The 26103-nt window shown below is 35.8% G+C and overlaps 3 protein-coding genes across 5 annotated transcripts in view; 1 reads left to right on the top strand and 2 right to left on the bottom strand.

The window, feature by feature from the left end:
- The window catches only part of LOC149068954 (endoplasmic reticulum-Golgi intermediate compartment protein 3-like), a 31884-nt gene extending 26259 nt beyond the window's left edge, over positions 1–5625 (bottom strand). Inside the window, exons 1-2 of the mRNA XM_089250851.1 lie at positions 5399–5625; positions 2627–2785 (exon numbers count right to left, since the gene is read on the bottom strand). Coding sequence (XP_089106977.1) covers positions 2627–2785; positions 5399–5498 — 259 coding nt within the window. The 5' untranslated portion in view covers positions 5499–5625. The remainder of the gene's footprint in view (positions 1–2626; positions 2786–5398) is intronic.
- A 302-nt stretch (positions 5626–5927) lies between these two features.
- LOC149068953 (ankyrin repeat family A protein 2-like) lies at positions 5928–15950 on the top strand. 2 transcript variants are annotated; one of them, XM_089250911.1, is made up of 7 exons: positions 5928–6359; positions 9377–9508; positions 9770–9842; positions 10926–10979; positions 12047–12276; positions 12578–12725; positions 15814–15950. In XM_089250911.1, exons 2-7 carry the CDS (start codon positions 9386–9388, stop codon positions 15861–15863), a joined length of 678 nt encoding a protein of 225 aa, XP_089107037.1. In that variant the 5' UTR covers positions 5928–6359; positions 9377–9385; the 3' UTR covers positions 15864–15950. The 2 variants fall into 2 exon arrangements, with proteins under 2 accessions (XP_089107037.1, XP_089107036.1); XM_089250910.1 differs by having other exon boundaries at positions 6282–6425.
- A 1135-nt stretch (positions 15951–17085) lies between these two features.
- LOC149068952 (U6 snRNA-associated Sm-like protein LSm6) lies at positions 17086–24901 on the bottom strand. Of its 2 annotated transcripts, none has more exons than XM_089250592.1 (4): positions 24793–24901; positions 21978–22130; positions 21209–21322; positions 17086–17236 (listed from the first exon to the last, which is right to left on the bottom strand). In XM_089250592.1, the coding sequence occupies exons 2-4, from the start codon at positions 22066–22068 to the stop codon at positions 17202–17204; spliced, it is 240 nt and encodes a 79-aa protein (XP_089106718.1). In that variant the 5' UTR covers positions 22069–22130; positions 24793–24901; the 3' UTR covers positions 17086–17201. The 2 variants fall into 2 exon arrangements, with proteins under 2 accessions (XP_089106718.1, XP_089106717.1); XM_089250591.1 differs by having other exon boundaries at positions 24788–24874.
- Between the last annotated feature and the right edge of the window lie 1202 nt (positions 24902–26103).

The raw sequence follows: 26103 nt of genomic DNA, 5'->3' as shown, positions 1-26103 counted from the left end.
AGATTTTTATTCCGATGATACTGGCAATCAAATTTAACGATATACTGTGCATATTGTATTTTGATATTACTCAAAGAATCAATTTTTCTTTCAACATTTGTTAGTTTTACAACCAATTAAGAACATATCAATCATTATTTACTCTCGACTAGTAATGCATCATAAAATTTATGACTTTTCTTTTTCTTCCTTTTTTAGATGTTCTTTGCCCCCTTTTGACTCCTTCAAGTAGCTCAATGCATATCTTGTCTAGGTACATCCTTCAGTTGGTAAACTTGTGTAATTAATGCTCACTTCAACAGTTATTGCAGTAGGATTCTATGTTCAGTTTCATGTTTTCCTTATCCTGGGAATTCACCCCGACATAGCCACTTTTACAGAAAGGGGGGATATACACCCCTAGAGATGAAATTCTTGAGAATAATCTTTAGCAGAACATCCTCATCAAGAATATTCTCTGGAAGGACTACTATTATACAAGTAACTTGAAAATATTGTTATTATTCTCAATAGGAATGCTCTCCAGTAATTTATAATTGTCGTCCTTCCAGAGAATATTCTCTATCCTTATCTCTCTTCCCCCATCAAGAAGATGGGTAAAATTGAAGTTCGTAGCTCACAATATTCAACTTTAAAAGCAAGAAAATGAAACCAACATGGCTTAATTGCACTACTTGCAAAGAAATAAGTTTGATTTAATTGAATGTACATTGAAGAAAAATAACAGTTCTGTATCTACTTAGAATGAAGGTGATTATAAGAGTACCTTCCTTTGCCAATCAACCTGGGTTAAATTTTTTGCTTTGAACTTATTTCTGAAAATCTATCTCATTTTAAAATAAATTTTAATAATCCTTAAAGGTTTGCAAAAACCTTAATGACAAAATCTTTTGAAACTTCTCACTATGACCAAGAATATTCTCGGAAATTCTGAAAATGTCCTCAAACTAAAAGTTGTCATTATGAAGTGATTATACCAAAAATTGTCTTGTTTTAAATGTCGTTGGCAATGAAAACTGAATTATACTTTATAATAATACAGTCGATACTCGTTATAACGACCCGGTCCAAAATATTTCCCTATTTGCAAATACAAATACAACGCCATAACAGGCAAAATGCCCAACGAGGTGGCTGAGAAGTGTGGTTTTCTGTAGGTGGGTGGGTTTGAACCCATGTGTGTACCCTGAACTCTTCCCATCTCTAACTCTGCATCTTGCAAACCCACCACTACGGCACTAATTTGTAGCGTGTTAATTTTTATCCAGCATAACGACTGGCAAATATCATTCAATGAATTACAAAACGGCAGAACTCTGCTTGACACACCGTTTTTTTATTTTTTCCTGAAGAAATGCACAAAATCTGTCATTAAATGGGCATTTAAAACGTTTGATGCTTGAAGAAGAAATTGTATGGAGCATAGATGGTTAACTAGCGCCATCACTAGAAACTTTGCTCTTATTACGTTATCATTCTGTTTCACTTGCGCAGGTGGTGGCTCACTTCCAATTCTCCCATAATTTTTTTTAAAATCTTATTCTAAATGTTATAGCAAGATTTTACTTGACTTTCCCAGAGGAGAATATAAAGGCAAGTGAATTTTTTTTATTACTGCTGCACGCAGTAAAAAAAAATGTAGTTTTTGGTCATAATATATCATTTTCGTAAGTGTAATGTACATATTGTAGGTGTTTAAATCGGTTTTTTTTTTTTTTGCTCATTTGTGTTGAAATATTGTAACAGAATGAAGGAATTTTTAAAAATTCCATCAATACGATACAAAATTTTCCGGAGATGCTATAAACTTAATTTTTTTAAAACATTTGATATATAACGACCATTTTCCGTGGAACGGAGGGGGGGGGGTCGTTATAACGAGCGTTGACTGTAAAACCAAAATTAGAAAATTTTTCATTATTTAACCTCTTTACGATCATAGGCGTGATATATACAAATGCCAGTGGAATAAATTCAAACAAGTTCCTTGTGCATGTTTTCTCTCCCCTCTCTTCGCCATTGTGAAGCTTTATTGTAACCATATAAAAAAAATTCCCTACCCGTTTTTTTTATTCTTGATAGTTATATTTTTTACCAAAATGTAACTATCAATTATCTACTATGTACTATATTCTATTGTACTATTATTTCTACTATGTACATAAGTAAGAGCGAAAGAGAAGAGAGCATATAGGAAGAGAGTGAAAAGAGACTCTTAAAAAAACTCACTTATCTACCTTAATTTTCTAACATGCGGTTAGGTTAGGGTGAAGTTAACAGAATAATCACTGATTCGTCGAACGGAGATAATCCAAATTTCTCTACAAAAGCGTGCACGTGAAGTTGTTAAAAGAAAAATTAATATTCTTGATTATTCTCTAATTTTTGCATCCAGGAGAATATTTTCGTTCTCACTTCACATCTCTACAGTAACATAAACGTAAAAAAAATATTGTGTTGTCAGACTCCAATTGGTAACGCCACACTAAAAATTATGATGTCAATGCTAATTTTTTTTATTTTTCCATGGTCACCAGAGATTTGTAAATCCCTCCTCTCCTTCCCCCCCTAAAAAAAGATTACACAAAATATTTGTGCCAAACATTTATACTCATTTAGTACTCACAAGGACATGAAATTTTTGGAAACACAAAATCTATGTTTATCCTCAGCTTCTCGCCTCTAGAAACGTCGACGAACAGTTCCTCTGTGATTTCGGGTGTGAGGTAATAACTGAGCTCCGATACAAACAGTATGGTCATGATGATTCCGCTGATGATAGTGACTGAAATTGAAAAATAAAATTAGTTACATGTGTGTTGAGAGGAAAGTTTAAATAACCTCAACGCAATGCCCTACAAAAACAAGATTTATTTATTAATAGTGCTGCGATCAGGGCTGTTTTAAGAGCATTATGGGCCCCCGGACTGTGATTTTTCTGAGACCCTACCTGGAAAATTCTCGAAAAATTCAACTATTTCTCATTTTTTGAGACCCACAGGCTGTGCCCAGGTGGGGCCCCATGCGTGAAGACGGCACTGGCTACGATTACTATGACTTTTGTATATTTTACTATTTTATGAATTTTTTTCATGATTTTCAGTAATTTGAAGGCATTTTACCATGATCTTCAGAATCCAAGGCATATTTTCATATTTTTGAACATTATTTTGCATATTTCAGCATAACAATGAAGAGGGATTTCTCCCCCCACTCCCATAAAAATTTCTCTCTGCCCTAGCTTCATTTCCCACAATTGGCAATTTTTAGCAATAACTGGCAATTTTACTTTCCTTTGACATCATTTCTGGTAATGATTAGCAATTTTTCGATGATATTAGCAAGTATTGGCAATTTTATTTGTGTAGCTTTGGCATCATTTTCGACTATGATTGGCGATTTTCCGTATTTTTCTCGAGGAGAAATATGGTCAGTCTATTTATAAAAGCATATTTTTAGTTTTTTTAGGGCATAAATGCATTTCTTTAATGCAGCATATTCTGTCGGTTTTAAGGTCATAAAAATCCGTCCTACTTATTAATGCATAAACCCGAATAATTAAATATATTGTTTTTTACCAGCTTTTTTTTTTACATCAAACCCAATCCCAGCCTCCCACCCACTCGATAGCATGTTACTGACATTCAAGCTATAGATGGGGTTGAAACTATGATAACCCACTTCTAATGGAGTTACGAGCAAAGACCCAGTAACCATTCGAATTTTTCAACCCTGCACAGTCTCCCAAGCTTAGATCAGAGCTTTCCCAAAGTGGGCAATATCACTTTTTTCATGGCCTGCAGCCCTAGGGGGCTCACAACAATAACCATTGTTTTTCATTTTTTCATGCTGTAAATTTGCTAGAGAAGGGCCCTGAAAAAGATCTTGGCCTAGGGTACTTGTTCCAGGATGTGGGGACCATAACCCTCCTTATTGGCAATCAAACATACCTGAGGAAGAGCGGGTAATACAGTAAAATATCTCTTTTGTGGACACCGATGGGACAAAAGAATATTTTCCATAAAACCCATGGTGACCTTTAATCAAGGGTTTGAAATACATACTTCTTATTAAACAAGGGGAAATTATTATTTGCCGCCTGGTAGTCCAGCGGTTAGGGAACTGGCTTCTGACTGCACAGGTCTGGGTTCGAATCCCGGTTCGGGCATGGATGTCTACTAACGTTAACAAATTCCCTGGACAGATCGTAAAGATCTCTTGGGAATACGTGCTGATCACACTATTTATTTAAAAGAAAGATTGACAACATCTGGGAGGTGTCTGTTAAGGGTTTTTTTACTGTAGTTAAAGATAAAAAGATTCTAATAGAATTGCTCAGAAAGGGAACGCAATGACAAAAAAAACAAACAAATTTTTGGGCGAGGTGGGGTGATGAACAAAACAGTTCGGGAAACTATGGCTTAGGACCACAGGTGCACAACATCTGTCTCGCAGGCCAATATCCCTTTCATCTCTTTCTATTGTCTTTTGTACATAATTTTTCGTCTTTTTATAGTCAATTTTTGATTTTAACAGCCATAGTATTATCCTTTTTTGGCGATGCTTTGCAGTTTTTTTCTTCAGTAAGAAAGATCTCTGAAAGCATGACTCTGTTTCACTCTTGCTGACTTCTCGTCATGCTTTTGGACATTTTTCCTCGCCAAGGGGAAGAAATCACCATTAAAAACTCTGAAAGGGGAAGGGTTCACAGGTCAGGTGGATGCAACACCACCCTTGGTCAAATCAATCAGTCTACCCTCTCGCAGTGTCCCTTGACACCCCCCCCCCCACGTCAGCCTGGGACGAGCACGCGCGAAGGTGGCTCTCCCGGATGATGAAGTAAATCATGTCCAAGGCTAAATCACTGGTTGGTCTCTGAGGTCAGCTAGTGGTAATGGTATACTGGCCATACATAGCCATGACAAAAGCTGACGGAGAAATTAACAGGGGTGGTACCTGCATCCCAAACTTGCTTCTGCCGGTAAACCGATTCAGGGATACACTTGCTGTTGTCCCCTCCTGGATCTGCACCGGCAGCATCAATTCATCAAAAAGCCTGAATGCCCCTAGATGGTGGGACAAGGTATGTACCCATACATCTCTAAAAAGTTATTATACTGCAGCTGTTCCCATAGTTGAAGGGTATATGATACTGGTAGATATAAGGCCCAGAGACCCACCCAATACCTATGAGTGAGGGCTCCATGATAATGCTGAGCCGGCCCGGCCCCCACTGTGGTTTAGCCATTAGCATCAACATCCATATTGATAATTAAGCTTCAAAGACAACGAATTTTCAAAAACAATTAGTGAGGGCATTTAACATTAACCCGGCAGTGTTATCAATGACTCAGCATGTGCAAACGGTTGTTTTTGAACAAGAAAAACGCTCGGATACCGGCAGCTCCGCTAAATGTTTTGATCCGGAAATCCTCCAGAGTTTTCGGATACGCATCGAATCCCCTAATTTTATCCGCCACGGACCTTGCATTGAACATTCTTCATGCAATTAAACAACGCTCCACACACACACACGAATAATAATTCGCGTCACTGGCGAATAAATAGCCGAGATTATAAATAGATCCTTTCAAAATTTGTTTGCAGTACGGCTCAAGCTGTGGAGGATCGAACAAGGAGAAAGTGACGAGCGAAGGTTTACTTCTAAACAACATTTTCATTCTTGCTGTCATCTATCGGCGAATTTGAAAACCACAAATTGAACTGGTTATAGAACAGCAGCAGTCATCTAGTATTGATGAGAAAGAAAAATATACTCTAATATGTGACATCTTTTAACAGTAGATGGCAGTAAGCTCATCATCAGGCACTGAGATATAAGTAACTTATAGCTCAGTGTTATCAGGAACATATTTTTCATATGAAATTATATAAGTCAAAGCCGTATAGCTTTTTAAAGAAACTACAGTAAGTCAAGGCCGACTATGATTACATTAAGTAATGCACATAACGTTTTAACTTGGGGGGCATTCAAGTATTACGTAAGCAGATTTTTAGATATTTCGACCCCCCCCAATCAGCAAAATTTCGTCAGCAGCTTAGAATATTTCATATCTTCAAAAAGGGTGGTTGATGACGTCAGCAACCTTCAACCCCCCCCCCCCTTCCCATCAAAAGTTAGCAAATCCGAAACGCCCCCCCCCCGATGCTGACGTAATACTTTAATGGCCCCCTTGTCAGTTTGAGCACTGTTCAGTAGTTTTAGTAAGCTTTTTGAATAACAGATGACGGCATAAGTCTCATTTTCTGTTTGTGATTCATTAATGAAGTCCTGAAATTTCGGGATAGATGACAGCAAAAACTCCGATCCAAGATGGAAAGTCCTATACTCTCTAACGGTCTGAACGCGCATTGATTTTGTTTACAATCATTTGTTTTCGATTTTTAGCCATGATTTTTGAAGAGTTTGTATACAATCAACATTTATTTCACTAATTCATCCAATTATAACGTACATGTGTCATGTTAACGTGCTTTTACTTTAGTGATTTTTTCATTTCGTTTCTTCTTCCTAAGAAATTTTCATTCAACTAAATGCAAATCAATAATCTTAAAGATATTCAACTGATTCACAATCAATTGATTTCCATTAGAATTTAAATGATTGTGAATCGCCTGAATTTCATAATGGATGGATTTCTTTTTTTCAATATTTCGAAATTTTAACTAGAAATTTTCCGGTCAATAAATTTTTCTTAAGAGAATTGACTATTAGAAATCTTCATTCATGAAATCTTGGTTTTAAGGCAGTGATATAATTCTAATGAACAATCCTTTGGCAAATTATCCATTTTGATCTAAATTTTCTCCATTGTTATCTCAAAAACCAATGCAAGTTTAACATTTATAAGTATATTAAAAATACATTGTTATTATGTGTATTTAGGAAACATTGACGGGGGCGATAGTATAAAATTGAAGGCACCCCCTCAGGATGAAGAATGTTTACATTGGAACCTATGATCACACCTATGAAGTTTCAACTGAAAAAAAAGGGGCAACAAAATCTTAATAAGTTTCATAATCTGGTCCAGATAACCGAAAGACTCAAAGGAGATGCTCAAAGTGAGGTCCAAGGGGTATCATTCTACAGCTCACATCTGCAAATGAAAGACTTTCATATACCCTCTCATAGACTGCTAATATAAAGTACATGTCAAATTTGTTGGGGGGGGGGGGGGTTGTTAAAGTGGATTTTGACTATGGGTTCCATTGTGAATATTCTTCGTCTTGATGGGTATTATCTCACCCCTCCAATTTTTACTAAACAGTTTATCAAAGCCTGTATATACCACCTCCTGATCTTTGATGGAATTCCAGTTCTTAAAGTGCCAATGCGAGCTTGTCTTTTTTTTAATCATACAGATTTTTAACATTATACTTACGTCAACACAAAAATATCCTTTGATAAAGATTCATGATTTTGGAAGTTTAATAAAAACCAGTGGTTCTCAAAGTATATGCTTTGGCTCATGGGGACATTGCAGCGAGCTGATAACAGGATTGAATTCAGATGGGAGAAAAGTGATCCCCCCTCCCAAAAGCTTGATAAATATAGGAAGAAATTGATCTGTTTCATAAAATATGAGATAATGTAATAAGAACCTACACATTAAATTGCTCCACTCCTGATACAGTGCGTTCTAGATCTGTGCTTGACTTGCGATAATGGTGAGTCTCTCTCTCTCTCTCTGTTTAATGCTTTTAATTACTTCTTTCTTGGACCCATTCTAAAGAAACAATGGCTGAGGCAAGGAAGCCACTATTCGAAAAAGTTTGAGAACCACTGTAATAAGATCAGACATAGGAATGGGTAGTTTCACTGAACCTAGTATCGTGACCAGAGGTCTACTGTATTATTCCTAAAGGAAAAAATAAAGTTTTCAATACAGATCTGTAGCTGAAGCAAAGTTAAGAGAAGATCAAACAGAATGCTGCTGGAGTTTTCTATTGTATAGGCCTATATTATGTATGATATTTCACATGTATCACACATATGATATACTGAAAGCATGATGCAAGTGGCAACTTCATCCAAGGTCTAATGTTAGTTAAGTTTTAAATGGCGAAAGATTAGAAGCAGAAACAGGCTTTATAGGCCGGGGGGACCTCACTCCTGTATCTCCACCCTTGAGTAAAAATTTAAAAATGTGCATTATAAGGAGTAGAGATAGGATTTCTGTGATTTTGTTTTTCACATTTCACTATTTTTATGTGATAGAGCATATTTCAATGATCTTAAGGCATTATTTTGCATATTTCTGTATGTTAAATGAAAAATATTTTTTTCTCCTTGCCATATGATCTTCTGAAAAACTTATATAAGGTCAAGATAAAAAGAAAAAGAGAATCTCAGTGTTCAGAACATCTGTACATTCGTCCTAGTGTGTGACAATACCAATTTCTTCTTCCTCTTCAAACCAGAGACAGAATTTTATGAAGTAGATTTGTTGCACGCTAGTCTTGTCCTTGAGGTTCTTTGATGATCTCCCAAGTTCTCCTTCCACTGTCCTCTTCTCCCTCAACAATAGTGTGACAGTAAATTGCTGTATAATTTTTTTGTTGATTAAATTGATCCATCATTTATGTTGTTATGTGTTCAAGAAGTGCTGCCTCTTGAAATCCGGAAACAAAAAATCAGGATGTGTATATCAATGTTTTGCCTATATGTATTATCACATCAATACAAAAAAGAAGATAAAATACAGCCAAACTTTGTTATGAAGTCAAAAAGATACAGAAGACATTTCTTACAAAACGAGTTCTGTATTAACCAACAAAACAGCAAATTAATCATGTACAACATGAAGAATATTTGATTTATATTAAGCCAAAACTATATTGGACCAGTTTGCCTTGAGTAGTTTGACTATACGTAAGTTTATAGATATATTGTATTATTTTCAAGTTCCCCCCCCCCTCCCCCCCATGGGATATACTTTACAACAGTAAACTTTCAGTTTGGAACAGAAACCAAAATAATTTAAAACATTTGTTGTTAAGATAAATTTTAGTTAAAATAGTTTTAATTGCATTAAAATTTTGGTCATTGGTTATCATTTCACTAAAATTAGCTTTGCTGGAAATGGAAGAGGAAAAATTTTTAGGTCATTTTTCTTGTTTTATAGAGCATATTTTTAGGGGTATAAATACACATTTTATAGAGCATTTTCTAGCAGTTTTTTAGATCATAAAATCCTATCCCTAATAATGAGATAACGTCTAACAAGGGCTACCATATTGAGAATTTTCATATTCAAATTTAATTTTTTCAAATTCTGTACGCGTGTGTGCGAGTCCCTGTTACATATGTGCATTACATATGTACATATTATATTGAAATAATTTTTTTCAGAAAACTGTGATGGAAGAACAAAAAGAGGTGAAGGAGAAAGTCAAAGATGAAAAATCATTTGCTTCAAAACCCTCTATGAGAATCCAAAGCTTAAACAGAGATGGTTCTAGGAGCGCTTTCACACCTTATAAAGTGAGCACCTATATGATGAAGTAATGTCAGTTCTACGTATCCCTGTTTATCATAATATTAAGTATAATTTAAATAATTATCATTCAACTTCATTGTTGATGAATTTAGAAATTATTTGTTCTTTGTAATGGATTTTTTTTTTATTAAATGTTTTACATCTGCGCTAATTTTTATTATCTGACATTTGTGTTTATATCAACTGATTATGGTCTGATTTGAAACTGCTCTTCACAAATTGACGAGTTTCTGTTTTTAATGCAGCCCTTCACATCTACAGTTCTCACAAATCTTCAGCGAGGGAACGTTCAAACACAAACGCCAACTGTCTTACCTGGTAAAAAGAATACTTTTTCTCAATTTTATATTTTATGTATAAATTTCCTGGTAATGTCAAAACTACTTAGCATTACCCAAAATGTGGTAAATGCTCCAAGAATGAAATAATGCCTATTAGAATGAAGTAGAACCTAGATTACCTGATGTAATGGGATGGCTTTTGTTGGGACATTGAGATTTCTAAATGTGCAGCTATCTTTGAAAACATACCCTTTCAATAGCCCCTGCTTTTAGGCAGATTCTGTGATTAAAATTGGTTTTTCTGCTCTCGAGAAGAAAATGACTTTCTTTACATTCTGTTACAACAGGGGTCTTCAACCCATTGCCTGTGGGCCACATTTAGCCCTCTGAGCCTTTGTCATGGCCTGCTGGTCATTTTCAGAAAATGGTTGAAAACATTGAGAAACGATCAATTATAGAATAAATGAAAGAAATAATGTCAGAACAAATTGATAAAAATTCAGAATTACTGAAAAAAATAATTTTTTCACTTTTTGAAACAAATAATTTCATATGATTAGGGGAAAAAAAACCTTATAAATCAGTGAGACAAATAATTTCATAATTTTTGATAAAAATTATTTCACAATCAATGAAAGAGTAATTGCATGATTATTGAAAGAAATTGTTCTGAGATATTTTGAGAAGGAAAATAATTTCAGAATTACCGAAACAAATAATTGCAGAATCATTCAAAGTGATTTCAGATTAAAATTAATCTCAGAAGTAATTAATTTAATCAGTAATAAATCAAAAACGTGTTTCAAAATTAGGGAAAAAATTATTTCAGAACTAATCAAAATTGATAATTAATAAAAGAAATAATTTCAGAATAAATGAAAGGCTGCAATTATTTTTGTCCCTGTTCAACTCGGAACTCCCACTAGCCAATTCTATTAAAATGTCACTAAATTATGTGAGTTGGCGGCCCACAGGCTTCCTGGAAGTTTCAATGTGGCCTGCTGTGTCTGAAAGGTTGAAGACCCTTGTTGTATTACAAGTTGTATTACCTTGTTGTTGAAGACCCATTAACTGTACGATGAAATGTTGATAGTTATTTTCATCTGTCTTTTTTTTTTAGAAAGGAGCATTCATCAACTGGCAGCACAAGGAGAATTATTCCTTCAGAATCTAGGTATTGTAATTCAAGTAGTTCATACAGGGTGTTCAGAAAAAATTGGAGAGGGTGATAGCACCCATCAAGATGAACAATATTTACAATGGAACCTATAGCCACAATCCACTCAGGGTTGAACATGGTACATTCATATTCTACTAAATATTGATTTTAAAAAGGTCCATTGAAATCGGGTCCCTTTTTGATCCCCTCGAATGGCTACAAGAGCGACAAACACTGAACACAGTGCCATGTGAATCACATCAACTTGGATGAGCGTAACTGTTGCTAAAAATTGCAAAAATTTGTCTGTTTGGCCCTTACTATATCTTTAAAGCTTTGATGAGACATTAATTTCATTGTCGTAAATGTATCACATATATGATAAAGCGATAATACTGCATCCTAAAATTTCTATAAAGATAAGCTAACAGAGATAAGTATTTACAACATAACATAAGATATATAATGGACAAAACACCTGAAATTAAGGTAAACTAATCTTGTATCATTTCATATAATATCAAAGCCTACTGTGATTCCAGATATGAATTGTATCACACTAAGTATCACTGCAAGATCATTCACTGATGTCTGTCCGCATAGACTGAAATTCCTTACACATGCACCTTATTGGGGGAAGAGCAGGAAATTAAACAAAACTAAGAACTAAAGCCTACTAGCCATTACAGGTGAATTTCATAGATCAAATTTCATTAATTATATTAATATTAGATCAATATACAGATCAAATTTCATCTTGACTCTCCTAACATTGACTTGTGGCTTTGCATATGATTCCCACACCAACTAAACTCTTCCATTTTTTTTCTTTTGTTTTAGTAATATCATTCATTTTATTTTATCAAAACCCTTAAGCACCTATATAAATAATTTGAAGTGTTCTATGACCATTGTCATATTGCTTATGTGACCTATGCTCCTTTAAATGTCGAGCCCTCCTGTGATATGCCATAAAAAATCTATTTGTTCAAAAACACTATTCCCAAATTTAAGATAATTTTATATACGCATCTCAAATGTGTATAACATGAAAGAACAAAGTATCCAAATATTAATTTCAGATGATACTTTCAATGCGAACTGCACTGACGAGAATGGATACACTCCATTGATGTGGGCAAGCTCTTATGGCCAACTAGCTACAGTGCGAAATTTATTGGAACACGGTGCAACACCTACAGCTAAAGGCAAACTTGGCGAGACTGCTCTGTTATTTGCTTGTGCCAATGGACATGTTTCAGTTCTGAAGGAGCTGTTGAAACACGGAGTGGATGTCGACGAGAAAGACGAGGCAAGTTACACTAAAAAAAATAGTATTCTCTAAGTATTTTTTTATCATAATTTTAAAAAGTTTTTTGATGATAAACCAAACTATTGACCAGTCATTTTGAAGATTCAGTCATAAAAGCTATCTCTGCAACAGGATAAGTCCAGTAGCACAATTCTGGCATTCATTCATTCAGTCATAAAATTGTATTAATTGAACAAAAGGTATGGATGATGACAAAACATGGAACGAACACTTTCATGAAGCTCTGAAATTGTGCATAACACGTGAACTTCAAAAACTTTATTTTCTGTTTTTATTGCAGGAAGGAAACACAGCTCTTATGTATGCAGCTTATGGCAACCATCCTCACTGTGCTCATGAATTGTTAACGTCTGGTGTGAATTTCACTGCTGAAAATAGCGCTTCGGAGAATGCTTTTGATGTTGCTATCAGAACAAGAAGCAAACTAGGTAGGCTTTGACTATGCCTACGTAGCTTTTTGAAATAATGTTAGACAAGTTGAATGACACCAATTTTTGCTATTCATCTTACCTTTTTTTCATACACAGTAAAATCCCTCTTTTGCAGACACCAGTGGGACAGAAAAAAAATTCTGTAGAAAAAAGGGGGGTTACCATAAATGAGGGGGCTAAGGATAATCATAATTTGGCTGTAAAAGAGGGGTGATCGCTGAGAGGGGTTTCACTATACTTTTGCATAAACGTTAGTCAAATCTCAAACATAATTAACACATTTCCCAATAAGGATTCGCCACAAACTTATATGCTGCAGCGATTGAAAAAATTAAATAACCTTTCTTTTTATAAAATATATATATTTTTTTAATTCTACAAACATTTGATATGAATTATTTGCTAAATGAGTAGCATTAATTCACAATACAGTGAAAGGGCTGCATGAGAGAGATGATGATACCCTCTATAATAATGTCGCGCGCCGTGATAAACGCGATCATATTAAGTTTAGATATATCGACATTGCTCAAAAACGTACTCAAGATAATAGTTGTGCCGCATAAATTTTCTTCTTAACTTTTCATATTATATTATTATGTATCAACATCATTATCTCACTCACCCTCACAGACAATATATATAAAAAGAAAATATTAATCACTCACCAGACACCACCTGGAGCGATGGCCTTTTACGCCATTCACCGAGGTATCCCTCTTTGACGGCACCTCACATATTAGTTTCCCTCATCTCACTCCACGCACTGAGCGCATTTTAGCGCTTTAAGAAATTAAAGACACATCTTCGCAAAAGCACCCGAAGTGCCTAGCACTTCAACACTAAGGACTACACCCTCATTGAACTCACGAGAACGAACGTGTTCTCTGCTAGAAAACTTGGTGAGCTCTGTCTGTCTCAACAGGCGAAATCAGAATTACTTTAGTTTCAGTTTTCTTTGTTCGCATGAACAACTAATGTGATTGGCTAATAAGGTGCTTTTGCACTCATCACATATTAAGAAACCAAAGAGTGAAAAGGAGAAGGTGTTTTGGATTTCAACTGGTAAAATCCGGATCGTGGCATAGCAATGATTCATAAGATGAAACGTCGCATCTTTTCTAATGCCAGAGATATTTTGAAAAACAAGTATGTTATGGCGTTACGACTTCTATGTCATGATTATGCTTTCATATATTGGCGTCAATGTTGTTGATGGATCCCAGCAAGTTATATCTAATATAAATGAAATGAATGCGCTGCAATTCTCAGTGTGAGAAAGAATCTAGGAAGATGTTAATGACCATGTTAACTTTAAATTAATATTTGAAATGGGATTTTAGATTTTTAGAATGAATACTTTAAAGTGGAAATTGCGATCATGACAATAATAATTGCTGGTATAATGATATTACTTCCCAGTCCCAGCACACTTTTCACAGTGTTAATATATGATCATGTTAATAATAATCAAATGATCAAATATATTCCATCTATAGTAATAAATCTTGTACATAGATATTTTTCTCTGGTCACTCGAGCATCGTTATATGAAAGTTTCCACTCTGCTTGAAATCTAATCCATTACACTTGTATTTGAATGTAATTAGATATTGTCATTTTTTAAGGCATTTTCTTTAAACTGCCCTTTTTAAAAGGAAAAGGGTAATGAACTTTACAACTGGTGTATTGCAGGACTTTAGTGCACAGTGATATCAGCTGGTAGTGCCATAAGATATTTTGGGAAAAAAATTTACGATTGTTAAAATATTTTTTTATCCATACGTACTAATACTAAACCACACATGCACTTCACAAACATTCCTCCGAGGAGCGATCCGATTGGCTCATTCTTCATGCACTAAATCTGTCATGTGCCTAAAGTGAAGTTTGTTTCTATGGAATGCCTAGGCTATTTTGCGTGTTGTATTATTATGCAGGAATCATATACCATAGCTGCCAACTTTGGAGAATGAGAATTAAGATTTCCCACACAGATGTGAGATTTCTGTATAAAGATAAATTTGAAAGAGAGTTTCAAAGAGAGTTTACAAAGTAGGGATTTTTCATTAATGTAAAATCATAGGGATTTGCATGTATGGTCATCTAGGGCCACAATCTCATCTCTCCAATTAGATTGTAGAGAGGCCAAAATGACACTAGCTGTTTGGGAAATTGTCTTTTGCCTCACTAAAACATTTCTTTGTAATTTTGAGACAATTTACTTTGGGCCAGGATTACACTATAAAAGTTTCATAAAAGTTCATTTATGAAACTTAAAAAATGCAACCAATAACATAATCAGTTGTGTTTGCTCGAATGTAACCAATAACCTTATTGGTTGAATTTTTAAAGTTTTATACATGAACTTTTATGAAACTTTTACAGTGTAATCCCAGGTTTAGGCATTTGACATCATTTTTGGGGACAAAAACACAGGCTAACTTTTTCAGAGTAAATTTTTTGTAAGTATCCCTCTCCATCCTCCAAGAAAGTAGAGATTTTTTCAATCACAGTCAGGAGATATAAGAATTTTTTGGAAGTCCGAGAATGGAGTATATATATATATAGAAATCCGGGAGACTTAGCAGCTGTGGCATATAAATGCATGCAGACCCATTTCAGAGAAGATAAATAGATACAGGTGCTTACAGGACTGACAGTTGTTTAAGTCGCTGGTAAAACTCACTATAAAATTTCTTTTATAAAACTTGAAAAATACAACCAATCAACGGTTACATTCAAACAAATGCAACTGATAAGCTTATTGGTTTCATTTGTCAAGTTTATAATGTAAAGTTTTAGTAATGTCAAGTTTATGTTGTAATACTGGCCTCAAACAAATCTCATTGCACTGACTGAAATATCATCATTCATTAATCTCAGATTCCTACAGCATAGAATATTGTATTGCTTTCAATTATTTTTCTTCGTATACAACATATTTTCCCTTCAAATATTAGTTCGTACAGATAATAAGTTATTACTCATGTGATGTGCAATTTAATGAACATAACTTTCATTAAAAATAATGGCTTAACCCTTTAATAATTTGCATATGTTTTTTTTTTTTTTAATCTTTCAGTGCAAAATGTAATCGAGAAGCATATGATGAAGATTTTAGTGGGGAACTGAAACAGATGATTTGTGTATATATATATATATCATCATGAAGTTTTAATTTAGATTTTTATCCAATAAATTTATCGTTTTGTTCTTTTATGCTCTTTGCTTGAATATCAAAATAATTTGCCAAATGTTTTTTGGAGTATTTGTAATTCAAATATATGAATACTAGATGTTATCCGCGGCTTCGCTCGCAGGGATTTGGTAATCTGAAAATTACTCTGGAATGATTCCCCCCTATTTGAATGCCTCAGGACCCCCTCGGGGGGGGATGTTGAATTTTCAGAAATCCCGCCTTAGTGGACATCTACATTATAAAATATAAAACTCAACAAATTTCATATTTATAGCTTCAGTGGTTTTTGGCTTGACCATAATTTCCCTCACATAACTTTTGAACTGCTTTATAATCCCCTTAGATGTTGAAATTTAAAAAGTCCCTCCTCAGTGAGTCTTTAGATTATAAAATAAAACTACTAAATTTTAAAAAAAATATTGGAAAAACTACTTAGTCTTTGTCATAAAATAAAACTACTGACCAAATTTCATATATGTAGCTTCAATGGTTTCGGTTTAGCAGGATTTCTATATGTTACCTTTGATTTCCCTTAAGGGTCGAATTTAAAAAAAAAAACCACCTTAGTTTTTACGTCATGAAACCAAAAAACAAAAAATTTCATAATTATAGATCCAGTGGTTTTGACCCGAACTATAGGGTCAAATTAACCCTATATTTTAACCCCTATTTTTTTTACTACAAAGTCTTTACATCATGAAATTAAACGAACAAAATTACTTATTTATAGCTTCAGCGATTTAGACTCAGCAATGATGAATCAGTCAGTCAAGACATGTTATTTTATATACAGATATAGATTGACCATTTATTTGTCCTTTGACAATTTTTATCAAACTACAACCATTTTATCTCCACAAGGAAGCTAATTAAACCATAGCCTTCAGTTAAAGCTGACTCCGAATAGCTATTTACTCTTCCATGTCTTACACTGAGATCTGAACCAAAACTGGTAGCTAGAGAAACAACCACTTGTATTGCAATTGTATCTAGTGAGCCTTTAAACAAGAAATCTGATTCGTCATTATCTTTTATCCATTATTGATTAAACTACGATTGCAAGTCATCTATGGCAATTTATTTTGAACCCAATTAATTGTCAAGAAAATGCAAATGATTGGCTTAGTTGGCTTTATTCAATGTATGAGTCAAAAATAGAGCAAACTTTATATCAAAATTTAATTATGTATGAAAGATGGCACATACATACACAAAATGAACTTTTTCAACCATAACATGGCAACACAGTTGAAAAAAACACAAATCTGACGTCATATCCTTCGCTTTTGTGTGCTTATGTATAGGACTGAAATAAAAGAAAAAAAATTAATGCACTGAAAGTGTTATTAAGCATTGATACATACATGTGTGACGTCCTGGAATATATAAACTGAAGAGCCAAAAAAACTGGTACAGGCATGCAAATAAAGAGATATGGAACCAATCAGAGTACAGCGCTGCGGTCGGCAACGCCTATATAATACAAGTGTCTGGCATAGTTGTTAGATCGGTTACTGCTGCTACAATGGCAGGTTATCGAGATTTAAGTGAGTTTGAACGTGGTGTTATAGTCGGCGCACGAGAGATAGGACATAGCATCTCCGAGGTAGCGATGAAATGTGGATTTTCACGTACGACCATTTCACGAGTGTACCGTGAATATCGGGAATCCAGTAAAAAATTTAATCTACGACATCGCTGCGGCCGGAAAAAGATCATGCAAGAATGGGACCCACGACGTCTGACGAAAATCATTAAACGTGACAGACGTGCAATCCTTCCGCAAATTGCTGCAGATTTCAATGCTGGGCCATCAACAAGTGTCAGCGTGCGAACCATTCAACGAAACATCATCGATAGGGGCTTTCGGAGCCGAAGGCCCACTCGTGTACCCTTGATGACTGCACGACACAAAGCTTTACGCCTCGCCAGGGCCAGACAACACCGACATTGGATTGTTGAGGACTGGAAACACGTTGCCTGGCCTGACAAGTCTCGGTTCCAATTGCTTCGAGCTGATGGACGTGTACGGGTATGGAGACAACCTCATGAATCCATGGACCCTACATGTCAACAGGGGACTGTTCAAGCTGGTGGAGGCTCTGTGATGGTATGGGGCGTGTGCGGGTGGCATGATACGAGACCCCTGATACGTCTAGATACAACTCTGACAGGTGACAGATACGTAATCATCCTGTCTGATCACTTGCACCCATTCATGTCCATTGTGCATTCCGACGGACTTGGACAATTTCAGCAGGACAATGCGACACCCCACACGTCCAGAATTGCTACAAAGTGGCTCCAGGAACACTCTTCTGACTTTAGACACTTCAGCTGGCCACCAAAATCCCCAGACACGAACATTATTGAACATATCTGGGATGCCTTGCAACGTGCTGTTCAGAAGAGATCTCCACCCCCTCTTACTCCTACTGATTTATGGACAGCCCTGCCGGATTCATGGTGTCAATTACCTCCAGCACTACTTCAGACATTAGTCGAGTCCATGCCACGTCGTGTTGCGGCACTTCTGCGTGCTCACAGGGGCCCTACACGATATTAGGCAGGTGCACAGTTTTTTTGGCTCTTCAGTGTAATAGAAACAACAATAGTAACATAATTTGGAAGTCTGTGCTACTGTAGTGTCCCTGTATTGTTGTTATTGTGAGGATGTCCTGTATTGTATTATCCTATCTGCAATCACTTGGACCTATAAGCAACTGTTATTGACAGGGCCACACAACTAAGGAGGGACACAAATTTCACCCTTCAACCTCCTCTTCAACATTACAGTGGGGGAGGGAGCATTAAAATGCATGCTTGTCCCGGCTGACCAAACATCTAGCTGTGGTCCTGGGTATCAACAGATATATTTTTAAATTACTGTATTTTCCATTTTACAGCAAATAATCCACAGATTATACGCTAAAAAACACCTGGGTTTGTTGATGCATAATAAAAATTATAGCAGTGTCTCATTTGTATTTTTTTCCAAAAGACTAATAGAAATAAATATTTTTGAGAATTGATTCTGAAAAAATAATTTTTTAAAGATTTATATATGGCATGTACACTTGTGAGTACCAAAATCAACATTTTTCCTGCAAAAACATGATAAACAACCCCTTCTATTCCTCAGAGATTTAATTATTGGGGAATGAAATTTGCACATGCGGATTACCCAATGGCATTTCATCTCAAGGTAGTGAAATTCACATCTATGTAAATAACCTAGTGCAAGGGTTCTCAAACTGTGTTCACTGCCAACCATCATCAATAGTCATATCCCTTGACAAAAGTTCATCGAAGAGACTCGGTTAAACTGCTCTGGGGAGCCGTGAATAATTACAACATTTTTACAAAAAATATTAACCCTTATAACATTTTTCAAGCGAGAAATTAAACAGGAAATCTTAATGAGAATTTGTTAGTTCAGACCACCAAAATAAATCGTACCAAGTAGGAAAACATTGTAAGCGGGACCGACTGTACTAAAAAAAACACTCTGCAAGTCAAAAAACACTGAGAACCACTGCACCAAATCAAATAGTTAACTGAAGAATCAAACTTAATCTGCATGCTATTTGATGACATTCTTGCTTATTTAGGCTATGCTCATAGTGGAACGAAGAGGTATGAGTTACAATAATTATGACTAGGAAGAAAAAAATGCATAGGTGTGCAGGAAGAGATGTCCACACATAGTAAAACAAGAGGGTGGTAAGGAAAATGGCTGGAGGGGTTCTGAAATGTAAGGGTGTGATGATCCCTCCTCAGAAGAGGTAAAGAAAAAAAAAGGGAGAAAAAGACCAATCAGCAGATCAAGGTGAAAACAAGTAGGTTCGTTCAAATTGCGCACCTTGTTGAGTGTCCTATTTCGCCTTGCTTCTCGAGTATGTGAGGTGTAGAACAAAACAATGCAATTGTTTTTGTCAATAGTCTTTATTATGCATTCCCATGCCTCTTGGTTGCTGCACTATTTGCACGGCCTAAGGGTCAGATCTGATTATGGTGCAAGACCCAGCTATAATGTTTTTATGCACTGCCGCACAACCACCAAAAAAAAAAAACTCTGCAGAAACACAATATGTAAGATGGTTATTAAGTATCCAATAAATTCTTCACTCGTGCGAGATGTGTGCATCTTCTGAAGAAAAAAAACACCCTTAAAGTTTGTCATTAAAAGCTTTGTTGGGTACGATCACCTATTTTTATGCATAGCCAAGTAATCAGAGCAGTGAAAAACCATGAACAATGTTGGAATGATACCTGTATCACAATAAAGAGGATTTGTGAAACATATCAAAATATGTAGCTGATCTGTCACTTCTCTGTCCCCATTGGTTGTTCCAACACATCATTTCTGCATCTTGTGCCGACATTTATCACGCAACCGATAGCATTCCAATGCTATTCATGGGTTTTCACTGTGCCTATCACTTGGCAATGCATAAAAATGGGTGTCCCGTTTGAATTTTCATTGATGTGATCATAATACCAACAGCTAGGGGGGGGGGGTTGATTTTCTTCCCTACTGTCGAACGTATACTTTGAAACACCTATATCTCGAATTTTTTTCACAATCATTGATTTTTATAGCTGCCAGGGCGCTTATATATGGACAAAGTTGCTTCATTACTGCTCTGTATACATTCCGGGCTGCTCTTACCAGATGCAAGGCCTTGTGTGAATATAATAGTGAGGTTTGGTACGATTAACTTTGTTTTGGGGCACCAAAAATATTTGGGACCGCCTTTGCCCTGATTCTATATATTTCGTGGGGGAAGGAAATAGTATCTATTATTTAAGAATATACAGGAATGCTGAGGAATATCCATATAAAAAACTTTAAACACACAATTAAATTGGATTAACACAAAAAATTGGTAAAAATTCAGCACTGAAGATAATTTTAAAGTGAGATAAACAATTCCTGAAACTGGTGAAAATTTTAGAATTGATGATTTGAAAATAATTCAAAGAAATTCATAATGTGATGAAAAAATTCCAGAACTGATGAAAACACAGAATTAACAGTAGACAAAAAATAAAGAACTGATGAAAATTCAGAATTAATGCAAGAAATGATTCCAGAGTCAGTGCAAGCCTCCAATAATTTACTGTTAGTGCGGGGGGGGGGGGGCCCATGAAGCACGAGGCCTGCTATGACTGCACATCACAGACCCCTAAGAGCAGCTTTGTATACATCAGCTCTACTGGAAATAGCTGGGGAAAAAAACAAAACTAATGCAATAAATTCACATGTTTTGCTCACCATTATTTCCTCGGATGAAAGCATCGCCATATTTATTCTTCAACTGGCCGTTCACATATTCCTCCGTTTGCTCAAGTGCAATGTTCATATATCCATCAAGACAAGCAAGGACACCTAAGCAGAAAGAAAATATCATAATCTCTTAGTAACTGTGATGATACATGCTTGCTAAAATTTGAATGTTAAATAAGCATAGCTAAAGTAGTCGATTGTCAATAAATCAAACTGAGGCGAGTCAAATATTTGTTCAAGTCAATAATTTCATGTAGTCCCAGAAATTTGATAAATTATCAAGTTTTCCATTGGCAGCTGCACATTCAACTAATCAAGATTTGACTGGGTGTAAGCTGTTGTAGCAGGGATAAAATAAAGTTAGAGGGAAAATCCTAATCACAAGTGTCATTTCAACAACAAGTTTGCGAACTCAACACAAATTTGGTTTCATTTGAATCCCATCACTGTGTTTATTTTATCGGGAGGTCTCACTACATTATGAGCACATCCTCATCGATTTTTGTTATGTTAGTCATAGTTGAAGAGCAGCCACCTTCTTTTATTACAAAAATAAAATGAAAAAAGGTTCACATTTTTATTATCCCAAAGTGGGTGGCCCCCACTGGACCCACGCACCCTGAACGGCAGCAGTTGCCAAGAACAAACTCACAGGATAAAGTAAATGAATCCAACACTTGTGATGATTATTTAAAATTCTATTCCTGTCTGGAAAAAAAAAATCAATATTTTACCCAGATGCCAACCAAGTTCTTACCTCGATAATCGACACCAGAATTGAGCTTGACCATAACCGGGCGACCTATTATCTGCTTCAGGAACTCACTCGGTGTCTGTCTACGACTCATGCTCAGAGTTTCAAGAATCACTTCAATTAAAGTCTGATGGCTTCTCGTTTCGGACTTATAAACTGAAAGTGATGATATATTAATGCACAGATTACTATTGCATATATAACGCCATATAAAAACTAAAAATTTTAAAGATTTTTTTTCCTGTCAATCTCCCCAGTAGCACAATGATATAGTACAATATCTGGACCATATTGTTATATATCGAAATGTCAGAGGAATATCAGATGTCATAACTATGATATAGAACGATCTTGTCCTATATGGTGCAAACTATCTATGATATTAATTGATCAAGTCTAATTTTTCAGTCGAATATGTATTTGATTCCATGTGTGAATAATCTCTACTTTGAAGGACAACAACTTGGGACAATAAATTATTTTAATATAGTTTGAAAAACATAGATCTATATCGTGCCCCTGACAAAGATCTATATCAGATTCTCTATATAGACCTGATATAGATCTATCAAAGAAGACATAGCTCTATATCCTGAACATGACATACATCTGTATCGTGAACCTGACAAAGATATATATCAGATACACAATATGCTGATATATCAACATATCTTGTGCCTTTAAATGAAAATATTGCCTTCAAATAAAAATTTGGAGAAAATTTAAAGTCGCCATACAATTTTTTGTCTGAATGGAAATTAAAAACATTTGAGTGAATAATTTTTCATATGAAATTTCAATTTTAATAGGATTAATTATGTTGATATATCAAAATCATTTCATCAGTTATAATTGAATCCTTACTGTGTATGTTTTACATAGTAGATTTTGGTATTTTAGGAGGAGCAAGAATTTATTCACCGTAACTTTAATTGCCACTTTATAATTGCACACATTTTTTTAATTTAGAAAAATTTGCTCTTATTTTTGTTGTATATGTGTGTTTTTCTTAAAATAATTTATTAGTTATTTTTTTCCTTTGATGTTTTTATTTGTTACCATACTTTGAGAATTTTAACTTGAACCAAAAAATAAATATTTGATAAATTCCAAAAAATGAATGCTCTACTTTACCACACACCAACTCCAGTCATATATCACCATACAATGATTTCCAACCAGTGGAGTTGGGTGGGAAATGAAGGCACCATCCATCAGTGGTCGCCCCAGGCTCGATAGGTAAAGAAATTGCGGTAAAGATGTAGTATAATCCAGATCGCCAAGGCAGGCACAATAGTGCCAGATTAATGTAATTTTTTTTTATTTCTCATTCCAGGTGGCACTAGTTACGTGGGCTATTCAAATGCAATCTACCTTTGTGTAATAGTATTTGAAATAGAGTCATTTCGTTTACCGTTGTCTAAACGTGTCATTGTCTTGTCTCACTAGGATTATGTTTCTGTCATCCGTCAAGTTGTATTTTTCTGATATATTTGTTCTTATTATTTTTCGTAACTTCTGCCCTTCTGTTTTCAGTGTCGTAAAGAAATTTTATCTTAGTTTACTATTATTTTAGAGTCTGGATACCCAGAGTGACTTACGCTCGGATCGGTTTATTTTTCAAAGAGAGTCTGGGTTTTACTATTTTATGGAGATTATTTACATTACAACTGGAAGGACCATAGTTTATTCAAGAGGGACTTCCTAAAAGAGTATGGAATCCCAGAGAAACGTATGCCCATATCGATTTATTATTTCGAAGAGAGTCTGGGTTTTATTATTTTCATACTGACAATATTTATTTGTAATATTATTGTTGGTTTCCGCTTTTTATATGTTTTCTGCAATGTTTTTTTGGCATCCGTAGTCAGTCATGGCCTTGACGACTTGCCCCGGGCGTGTTTGGCACCGAAAAAAAGTCACCAAGGGATCTGGATTATACTGCACCTGTTCCAACGTCCAGCTCTGTATGGCCGAAAATCGCCAATTTGGCGGCAATCTCGCTTACAGAATCGTAGCTATAAAACCCACACAAAAAGGGATAATTTCGAGGGTAAAGCCGGGTTTTCTTAGGAATAGGTTTCTTGCACCGCGTGAACCGAATTAGACCATTCCGCGCCGGCAGAAACGTGTTACGTAATTACGCTACGCGTTTGCGTTTTCCTAGTGTGGCGCATCAGATCAAGACGGCTATATTATAGAATATGGCCTGAGCATCAGCTACTCTGTCGTCTGCATGCTCCGGTTTGAAGGGAAGGGAAAGAAAACACACACAAGAGGTGAAGAGAATATCGGCAAAACGCACGACGCATTTGACTCCTCCAGAAGCAGTCGGCTAATCACGCCCGACGTAAAGCGCTGTCGTGAGGCGTATTGCGCTCTGTAGGAAAACAAGTCATGCTGCTTTTCCTAGTGGTGAGTGGACGGCGTGTCGCGCTGGGCGATTCACGTTGTAAGTGGCACAAGAAACCTCCTAGGAAAACCCGGCTTTAATTTCAAAAGACAAGGTTACCATCATTGCCCAAAATTTGTTTTTGCCGGCACAATAAATTCACTACGGGGGTTTGACCTTAAACATTCTAGCACTCTAAATAGTTTCATTTGCATTATTCTCTGTGTAATTATGGATGCCATTCATTCCGAAACTCGAATTATATATATTTCTCATATCAACTCATAATAACATACTGAACTAAATTTTCCAATTCCGGTGCGAAACAAATTATATTATCCAATATAGACTTTCTTTTTTGTAAAAATAAAATGTCTATTGTTAATTTTAAAAAACATTGTCAATAAATTGTTTATTTTACCTCACCCGTAGGAAACTGCGAAATTCGACCGCAAACCACTCTTTCAACGAAAATCTTTTGTTTACAAACATCCAGTCGGGAACCGCGAGAACGAGGAGCTGATGGAAACAGAACGCTATTAACCAGTTATACAAAAAAAAAATTATTTCTTTCCTCCCTTCCAATTAGATTGAGTTGTTAGTCTGCCACCTGTTGACATAAGTTTAAACTAGTACAATCAGGCTGTAAAAGCAGAATTTAGGACAGAATAAATTGAGATATAAAAAACTTCAGAATTGCAATAAAAGTCCGTTAGACCGGTATGGCACTATGAAAGTTTAATAAAAGTTCTTTTATAAAATTTTAAACATGAAACCAATAATCGTATCAGTTACATTTGAGCGAATGTAACCAATAGGCCCGTAGAGAGAAATTTCGTTCGGGGAGGACCACTTTCATTTCGGGGGGGGGGGAACCAAAGTGATAGAACCCGTTATGGCTAACCCATTTGGCTTTTTCCCTTTTTTCGATCACTTTCTCACATTTTTTTTGGTGGGGGGGGGGAAACCACACCACCAAGCCCTCCCCCCCCCCCCCGCTACGGTCTTGAATAGGCTTATTGCTTATTGGTTTTTTTTTTTTTTTTCAATTTTTGTAACCGATCTTTTATACACAAATTTTTTTGCGTAATCCCCCCAGCCTTATACACACAGTTCACAATCACGAGGAAATTCTCGTAGAAACAGACTTCTCGTTATAAACGAATTTACTTTTTTGGTCAGGTCAGGTTATAAAAGTGCTACTTTATCTGCATTATAACGTTTTTAAATCACTGTTTCTCACCGTTTTCTCCTCCATGGCACCCTTGTCTTATTCACACCCCCCCCCCCATATCAAGGAGCGAGACCGTTTCTACTTATTGAATTGACTTTTTCATCAAATTGATATAGAAGAATTATTCCATGAGTAGGGCCGACCAGGGCCGTCTTAAGAGCTCATAGGGCCCCACGACAAGTGATTTTTCTGAGGGCCTACCTGGCCAATTCTCGAAAAATTCAACTATTTCTCGTTTTTCTGAGGCCCTCTTCTCTTGAGGCCCCTGAGCCGTGCCCGGGTAGGCCCATGCATTAAACGGCACTGAGGTCGACCCCTGATTCGGGGAGGGTCTTCGTGAGGTATCTATGTAGTGCCGTTTCACCTTCATGGGCCCTGGGGGTAGAAAAATTTTGTGGATCCCCTCATTTTAGTTGGAAACAACAAAAGCTTTCAGTATTTACAGTAAAATTTCTTTTTTTTTTGGACACCGGTGTGACAAAAAAATTCATTCGTAAAAGAGG

This window comes from Pholcus phalangioides, unplaced genomic scaffold (genome assembly GCF_987345545.1).
Source record: "Pholcus phalangioides strain wild (caught in Gottingen) unplaced genomic scaffold, Ppha-v1.0 ptg000024l_1, whole genome shotgun sequence".
Classification (NCBI taxonomy): domain Eukaryota; kingdom Metazoa; phylum Arthropoda; class Arachnida; order Araneae; family Pholcidae; genus Pholcus; species Pholcus phalangioides.
The sequence above is the reverse complement of the archived record's forward strand: the minus strand, read 5'-3'. Positions and strand labels throughout refer to the sequence as shown.

What these genes read in the sequence shown, in the direction of transcription:
- LOC149068953 (XM_089250911.1), top strand. Translation starts at nt 9,386, where the DNA reads ATGGAAGAACAAAAAGAGGTGAAGGAGAAAGTCAAAGATGAAAAATCA. An exon ending in GCGCTTTCACACCTTATAAA is followed by an intron (nt 9,509 to 9,769) that starts GTGAGCACCTAT and finishes TTTTTAATGCAG; the next exon opens with CCCTTCACATCTACAGTTCT. An exon ending in AACGCCAACTGTCTTACCTG is followed by an intron (nt 9,843 to 10,925) that starts GTAAAAAGAATA and finishes TTTTTTTTTTAG; the next exon opens with AAAGGAGCATTCATCAACTG.
- LOC149068952 (XM_089250592.1), bottom strand. Translation starts at nt 22,068, where the DNA reads ATGAGTCGTAGACAGACACCGAGTGAGTTCCTGAAGCAGATAATAGGT. An exon ending in TTCTGGTGTCGATTATCGAG is followed by an intron (nt 21,323 to 21,977) that starts GTAAGAACTTGG and finishes CTTTCTGCTTAG; the next exon opens with GTGTCCTTGCTTGTCTTGAT. An exon ending in TTTCATCCGAGGAAATAATG is followed by an intron (nt 17,237 to 21,208) that starts GTGAGCAAAACA and finishes CTTTTATTTCAG; the next exon opens with TCCTATACATAAGCACACAA.